This window comes from Mandrillus leucophaeus, unplaced genomic scaffold (assembly GCF_000951045.1).
Source record: "Mandrillus leucophaeus isolate KB7577 unplaced genomic scaffold, Mleu.le_1.0 Scaffold55, whole genome shotgun sequence".
NCBI classification, from domain to species: domain Eukaryota; kingdom Metazoa; phylum Chordata; class Mammalia; order Primates; family Cercopithecidae; genus Mandrillus; species Mandrillus leucophaeus.
In genome coordinates this window covers 2090813-2099191 of record NW_012105919.1, presented here as the reverse complement: position 1 = coordinate 2099191, position 8379 = coordinate 2090813, and the positions used below count along the sequence as shown (strand labels likewise).

Below are 8379 nucleotides of genomic sequence, written 5' to 3'. Positions count from 1 at the left end.
ACTTGATCCTGGGAGGTCGAGGCGGCAGTGAGCCATGTTTGCACCACTGCACTCCAGCCTGGGCAACAGAGGGAGAGCCTGTCTCAAACAGCAACAACAAAAACAAATCCAATAAGATGGCATTCAGTATCACATGTTTTCTTTTTTTTTTGACTAAGTCTTGTTCTGTCGCCCAGGCTGGAGTGCAATGGCGTGATCTCGGCTCACCTCAACTTCTGCCTCCTGGGTTCAAGCAGTTCTCTTGCCTCAGCCTCCCAAGTAGCTGGGATTACAGGCACTCAACACCAGAGCCGGCTAATTTTTTTTTTTTGATTTTTAGTAGAGATGGGGTTTCACCGTGTTAGCCAGGCTGGTCTCAAACTCTTGAGCTCAAATGATCTGCCCGCCTTGGCCTCTTAAAGTGCTAGGATTATAGGTGTGAGCCACCACGCCTGGCTGGTATCATGTGTTTTCTATCAAGTTCCATAACAAACAACATAAACAATATATGATTTAGTGAAAAATATTTCCTACAAATGGCAAACACAAAGGAACAACAGGACAAAAATTTAGGATGAAAGACATCTCTGGGGAAGGAAGGCAGGGGTGGGATGGGGGAGGAAAATGCCAGATGTCAGTTATTGGGAATTTTCTAAATCTTGGGTTGGGCAATATGTTCCCAGAGGTTCATTCTGTCATTTACATGAATGAATGAATGAATGCATGAATAGACACACACATATATACACATATATATGCACATGTGTACACACATACACACACACACACACACCCGGGAGAAGGCCATGCAGGCAGCAGCCCTATGAGTGTGCCATGAACCAAGGATAATAGATGGATCTGTGCCCTGAGGAATGACAATTAACCAGTAAATGAAAAGGTGCTTCCCTCTGCCTTCAGAGTAGCGTTCCCGACACTGGAGTCTCTCCAGCTCTGTAGAAAGCCAGATCAATGTAACCCCTTCTTCATTATCTTTGTGTAGTTTTCATCCTAGTGGGTCCTCTTAGACCCATTAAAAATAATTTTCATTGCTTTTCCAATTAAAGAGTAATATAGCAATGGAACATTATTTTGTCATAAAAAGGAATGAAGCACTGACAGGGGCTACAACAGGAATGAGGCTTACAAACATGGGGCTGAGTGGAAGAGGCCAGACGTGAGGTAGCACACATGATATGATTCCATTTACACAAAATGTGCAGAATAGGTCAATCCACAGAAACAGGATGCAGATCAGTGGTTGCCAGGGGCTGGGGGGACAGTGGAATGGAGAAGCACTGCTTAATGGGTATAGGGTTTCCTTCTGGGGTGATGAACATGTGTGAACTGGAGAGAGATGATGGTTGCATAACACTGTACTAAATACTACTGAACTGTACACTTTAAAATGGTTAATTTTGGCCGGGCACGGTGGTTCACGTCTATAATTCCAGCACATTGGGAGACTGAGGCAGGCAGATCACTTGAGGTCAGGAATTTGCGACCAGTCTGGCTAACGTGGTGAAACCCTGTCTCTACTAAAAATACAACAATTAGCTGGGCATGGTGGCACGCACCTGTAATCCCAGCTACTCGAGAGGCTGAGGCAGGAGAATTGCTTCAACCTGGGAGGTGGAGGGTGGGTGGAGGTTGCAGTGAGCCAAGATCACACCACTGCACTCCAGCCTGTGCGACAGAGCAAGAGACTCTGTCTCCAAAAAAAAAAAAAAAAAAAAAAGGCTTAATTTTATGTTACGAGAATTTTACCTCGATTAAAAAAACCTCATACTTGCCTACTACGGGAGCACAGAAGAGCATGCAAAAAAAAAGCACAAAAAGTCAAGATGAAAATGAAAGTCCCCCTTACCGTCTCCTAGGGGCAACCACGTGAAATATTTTCAAGTATTCCCTTCCAGTCTGTTTTCTTTCTTTTTTTTTTTTTTTAGATGGAGTCTCGCTGTCTCCCAGGCTGGAGTGCAGTCGCGCGATCTCCACTCACTGCAAGCTCCATCGCCTCCTGGGTTCATGCCATTCTCCTGCCTCAGCCTCCCAAGAAGCTGGGACTAGAGGCGCCCGCCACCACGCCCAGCTAATTTCTTTGTATTTTTAGTAGAGACGGCGTTTCACCGTGTTCGCCAGGATGGTCTCGATCTCCTGACCTCGTGATCCGCCTGCCTCGGCCTCCCAAAGTGCTGGGATTACAGGCGTGAGCCACCGTGCCCGGCCCAGTCTGTTTTCTAGACTACATGCATCGCATGATCGTACTCGATATGTGGAAGTGTAGTCTGCTTTGTCCCCATTTAGTATCAACATGAGTGTTTTTTTTTCTTTCTTTCTTTTTTGGAGACAGGGTCTTGGTATGTTGCCCAGGCTGGTCTCAAATTTCTGGGCTCAAGTGATCTTCCTGCCTCAGCCTCTCAAGTAGTTGAGACTACATGCCTGTGCCACTATGCCCGGCTAAACATTTTTTTTTTTTTCTTTTCTGAGACTGAGTCTTGCTCTGTCGCCCAGGCTGGAGTACAATGGCACGATCTCGGCTCACTGCAACCTCTGCTTCCCAGGTTCAAGTGATTCTCCTGCCTCAGCCTCCTGAGTAGCTGGGATTACAGGTTCCTACCACCATGCCCGGCTAATTTTTGTATTTTTAGTAGAGACAGGGTTTTACCATGTGGGCCAGGCTGGTCTCCAACTCCTGACCTCAAATGATCCATCTGTCTTGGCCTTCCAAAGTGTTGGGATTACAGGAGTGAGCCACCGTGCCTGGCCCCATTTTTTCTTATCATTAAAAGTTCTACCTTTAAGGGCTGCACATGCCACTGAAGGGATATTATCTGCTTTACTTACTGGATCCCCCACTGCTGGACACTTAGGTTGTTTTTTTTCCAGTTTGTCACTCTTATGAACAATGATGGGAACGGCTTACATATAAACCCCTGTCCCCATTCTGGACATTTCCTTTGAATCCCAGAAGCAGAACTCGTGATTGAGCAGTTAGTCACATTCATTTCCTCCCCGGCAGTGGCTAGTGTGCCCACTGCTTAGCATTCATTTTTTTTTTTGCCAGGGGTATGGGGCAATAACCTTTGTATTTTTCCTCTTGCTGAACTCCTCCTAGACCCTGAATATAAGGCCACCGGCTGGTCCATGGATAGCAAACGTTTTCCTCTGCTGCGATGTTGTCTTTGACATTGCCCTGGTGCCTGCTTCTGACCCCCAGGAGAAAGTGCTGTATAAAGAGGTGGGAGCCCTGGGGTTTCCCTCTGTCTCTGTGTAACTGAACTCATGTCTTCCCTCCCTGGCCTCAGTTGTCCTGTCAGTTTAGTGGGAGACTTTGGCTAGTTATTTCTTTTTCTATTCTTTTTTTTTTTTTAGACAGAATCTCACTCTGTCACCCAGGCTGGAGTGTAGCGATGAGATCTCAGCTTGCTACAATTTCTGCCTCCTGGGCTCAGGTGATCCTCCTGCCTCAGTCTCTTGAGTAGCTGGGACCACAGGTGTGTGCCACCACACCTGGCTAATTTTTGTATTTTTAGAGGAGATGGGGTTTCTTTTTTTTTTTTTTTTAGACTGAGTTTTGCTCTTGTTGCGCAGGCTGGAGTGTAGTGGCATGATCTTGGCTTACTGCAACCTTTGCCTCCTAGGTTCAAGCAATTCTCTTGCCTCAGACTCCAAATAGCTGGGATTACAGGCACCTACCACCATGCCCAGCCAATTTTTGTATTTTTAGCAGAGACAGGGTTTCACCACGTTGACCAGGCTGGTCTCAAACTCCTGACCTCAGGTGATCCATTTGCCTCGGCCTCCCAGAGTGCTGAGATTACAGGCATGAGCCACTGTGCCCGGCTCTGGCTAGTTATTTCTTATGGTTCTTTTCACCTCCATATCATGTTGCACCCATATCTGAAACCCGTGTCTAGTCCACAGTAGGTGCTTAATAAATGTTTACTGCATGATTACATCCTTCTCTGTCTTGCATCTCTCTTGCTACTGGAACTGACCAAAAAGGAAATTAGGCTCAAGGGATTTTACCGGTGGGGCAGGGTAGCCAGGTAAGTCCCCTCTCCCCTCACCCCTCCCAGGGACCAGGCAGGAGGGAGGGCCATTCACTGGGAAACATCTCGGCTCCTGGCGACAACTGGAGGGATTCAGGACACCTGCTCGGAGCAGCCACCAGGGGGCAGCAGACACTGCAAAAATGGAGGAGGGCTTTGAAGCCGGAGTCCAGGGTCTCAGTCAGCCACAGTCTACGCTGTGCTGGGTGTGAGGATGGAACTTGGTCCCTGGCTGCAAGAAGCCCCTACAGCACAGGGAGGGACAGCCACACCAGCAGAGTCGTTTGTGACAGCGCGGAACTGCAACAAGGAGGTAATAATGATAATATTTGCTGTAATGGTGGCTGATCTTTCAGGATTATACTGACCTCATTTGATCCTCACACAACCCTGAGAAAGGAAAACTAATACAGTCCCCCCCGCTTATTTTTCTTTTTGAGATGGAGTTTCGCTCTTGTCGCCCAGGCTGGAGTGCAGTGGCGTGATCTCAGCTCACTGTAAGCTCCGCCTCCCGGGTTCAAGAGATTCTCCTGCCTCAGCCTCCCAAGTAGCTGGGGTTACAGGCATGCACCACCATGCCCAGCTAATTTTTTTGTATGTTTAGTAGAGACGGGGTTTCGCCACGTTGGGCAGGCTTGTCTTGAACTACTGACCTCAGGTGATCCGCCCACCTCGGCCACCCACAGTCCCCATTCTAAAGATGAGAAGATGGGCCGGGCACGGTGGCTCACGCCTGTAATCCCAACACTTTGGGAGGCTGAGGCAGGTGGATCACGAGGTCAGGAGTTCGAGAGCAGCCTGACCAACATGGTGAAACCCTGTCTCTACTAAGAACACACACACACACACACACACACACACACACACACACAAAATTAGCCGGGCATGGTGGTGCGTGCCTGTGATCCCAACTACTCAGGAGGCTGAGGCAGGAGAATCGCTTGAACCCAGAAGGCGGAGGTTGCAGTGAGCCGAGACTGTGCCACTGCACTCCAGCCTGGGTGACAGAGTGAGAATCCGTCTCAAAAATTAAAAAAAAAAAAAAAAAAAAAAGAGGATGAAGGCACAAAGAGGCTAAGTAACTTGCCCAAGGTCACACAGTCAATAAACAGCAGAGCCAGAATTAGTGGCCAGTCCAGCTCCACTGCAGCAAGCAAGCAGGTCATTGTGGTGGGGGTGGAGGGAGGCGGGCGCAGTGTCCAATCCGTCTTCTTGCAGGAGGTGACTTCTGAGTTGGGTCATAGGTATGAGCAGGAGTTGGCCAGGTGAAAGGCATCCGGGGTAAGGACAGCATCAGAGGCGCAGGGTGGGGTGCACGGCAGCTGGGCAGGACTGTGAACAGTTCACGTGACAGGCACGGAGGGGCCTGAAGACTGTAGGGCCTGTAGGCCTTGTCCAGTCTTGGGATATTATTCTTTTATTTTTTTTGACGGAGTCTTACTTTGTCACCTAGGCTGGAGTGCAGTAGTGTGATCTTGGCTCACTGCAACCTCCGTTTCCCAGGTTCAAGCAATTCTGCCTCAGACTCCTGAATAGCTGGGATTACAGGCATGTATCACCATGCCCAGGTAATTTTGTATTTTTAGTAGAGATGGGGTTGTACCATGTTGGCCAGGCTGGTCTCGAACTCCTGACCTCAGGTGATCAGCCCACCTTGGCCTCCCAAAGTGCTGGGATTACAGGCATGAGCTGCTGTGCCTGGCCAAGGGTTGAGATTTATGTTGAGAGCCGTGGCAGGGTTCTGAGCGGTGCCACGACCACCCATGCACTCAAGATTGGTCCCTCTGGCTCTGGCGGTTCTGATCCACCTGGATTCCCTCTGGGGTGGACAAAGGCAGACGAGGCCTCACCTCCTGTTCACAGCTGGCCCCGGGGGCCTCAGGCCTTGCCTGCAGGGGTCACACTCACCGCCCTTCTGCGACTCGATCTCCTTCTTGGCCTGCTCTAGAATGCTCTTGATGGCGTCGTCCGAGCCCGTCTCGGGTGTGCGGATTCTCGGGGTGATGCTGCCTGGGGAGGCAAGAAGGCATCTGTGGCAGGATCTGCATGTTGGGCTCAGTCTCCAGAGCCTGGTGGGGTGGGGGGCTGTCTCCTCCTCCCAGGAGAGTGAGGGTTAGACCATCAGTGAGATGGCAGAGCCACCGCTTAGTCTGCCTAACAAACTGTGGGCCTATGAGTGATTCTGGCTTGAAATAAGAATCATAATAATGAGGCCAGGCATGGTGGCTCATGCCCATAATCCCAGCACTTTGGGAGGCCGAGGTGGGAGGACCACTTGAGGTCAGGAGTTTAAGGCTATCCTGGCCAACATGGTGAAACCCCGTCTCTACTAAAAATACAAAATTAGCCAAGCATGGTGGCGTGCAGCTGTAATCCCAGCTACTCAGGAGGCTGAGGCAGGAGAATCGCTTGAACCCAGGAGGCAGTGGTTGTAGTGAGCCGACATAGTGCCACTGCACTCCAGTCTGGGTGACAGAACCAGACTCTGTCTCAAAAAAATATATATATATAATAATAATAATAAAGAAATAGGGTGCGGTGGCTCACGCCTGTAATCCCAGCACGTTGGGAGGCCAAGGCGGGTGGATCACCTGTGGTCAGGAGTTTGACCAATATGGTGAAACCCCGTCTCTACTAAAAATGTAAAATTTAGCTGGACATGGTGGCGTGCAACTGTAGTCCCAGTTACTAAGGAGGCTGAGATAGCAGAATTGCTTGAACCCAGGAGGCAGAGGTCGCAGTGAGCTGAGATTGTGCCACTGCACTCCAGCCGGGGCGACAGAGTGAGATTCCATCTCAAAGGAAAAAAAAAAAAAAAAAAAGAAATGATGATGACAATGACTATGGCAACTGCTGCCCCTAACAGTTCTCAAGCAGCACGGTGTGCCAGGTGCTGTGGTCAGTGTTTGATGCCCGTTTAATCCTCATGGTGTCTCCTGGAGGCTGACAGATGCAGAAACCGGGGCACAGATGAAAGGAGTTGTCTGAGGTCACCTAGTGGGTGAACAGCAGAGCTGGGACTCAAACTCAGGCATCTGTGAGGCCACAGCTAGGACCCTTCACACTGATTACCCAAAAAATCAAGTCTGGTAAGGCTGACAGTCTTACAAATGTGTAAACTGAGGCTTGGAAGTGTTTGGTGAGTACCTGCCAGGGCAGCAGCTGGAGACTTTTCCCACCACCCTTATCCTGAGTGCCCCAGGAAGGGCAGCCTGTCTCTGGCTAGGGCCAGGAAGGAGAGGGTGAGGATGTATTTCCTGCTTTTACAGAGGGGAAACTGAGGCACAGAGAGGCAAAGTCACTGGCCCTGGGTCACACAGCCAGGTGGTGGCAGAGCTGGGTTTTGAACCCAGAGCTCGTGTCCTCAGCCCCCAGCCCTGATGCCCTGGACCTGGCGTGGTGGCCAGCAGGGACAGGCCCTCTTGGGCACTCACCTCGCTGCCGCACTTGGATGGTCCTGAGCGCCAGCACGTTCTGCTCATCCGATAGGAACTGCTTCATCTTGATGAAGGGCTCCTTGCCCTTCACCGTGAGCTTGCGCCAGGGCTTGGGCCGGGCTAGGATCTCGCTGACCGAGCCCTGCGATAGCCCCAGCACGTAATGCCCAAACACCCGCTGCCCGATGTTGTGTTTTAGCAGCTGCTCCTTCACCTGGAAGGCGATCTCTGCCGTGTCCAGCTGCTCCTCCTCTGCCCCAGGCCCCGCCGCTCCGCCCCCACCACCATCGGCAGGCTCAGGACCACCTGGTGGCTCAGGGCCAGGGGCCGGGGTGGCAGGGGCTGTGGGGGGCTTGGCGCCGTAGAAGGCTGGGGGGAACACCAGCAGGCCGCCCGCCTCTCCCTTGAAGGCAGCCGGGGGCATCATCAATCTCTCCCCTGACGCCAGGCTGGGGAAGGGGGACAGCGAGAAAGTCCGAGGGCCATCAGGCCCCAAGCCGGGGCCAAGCAGGGGCTGCCCGGGGCTGGGAGACAGGGGGTCTTCAGGCCCTGGTGGAGGTGGCAGCTGCTGAGGGGAGGGGTAGGACTGCTCCGTGCCCAGCGAATCCTTGATGGAATCGTCCTCTGATGGGTCTTCCTCTAGAACACCCAGACAGACAGACAGACAGATGGGGAAGACAATGATGAGGGGAGACAGAGACAGGGAGAAAAAGAACCAGAGGGGGAGACAGACAGATAGAGACAACGAGAAAGAGAGACACAGAGAGAAACCACATGAGAGGGACAGAGAGAGAGAGCGCGAGACAGAGACAACATGTGAGAGAGACAAAGAGAGAGAGATAATGAGAGACAGAGAAACCACATGACAGAGAGGGGCGGGGAGAGAGGCGGGGGAGAGAGGGACGGGGAGAGAG

General features: G+C 51.3%; 1 protein-coding gene across 1 annotated transcript in view; it reads right to left on the bottom strand.

Moving 5' to 3' along the window:
* The window catches only part of CUX2 (cut-like homeobox 2), a 349283-nt gene that overhangs the window by 54669 nt on the left and 286235 nt on the right, over nucleotides 1–8379 (bottom strand). The window contains exons 18-19 of the mRNA XM_011997935.1: nucleotides 7463–8104; nucleotides 5937–6038 (exon numbers count right to left, since the gene is read on the bottom strand). Of these exons, the coding sequence (XP_011853325.1) occupies nucleotides 5937–6038; nucleotides 7463–8104 (744 nt within the window). The remainder of the gene's footprint in view (nucleotides 1–5936; nucleotides 6039–7462; nucleotides 8105–8379) is intronic.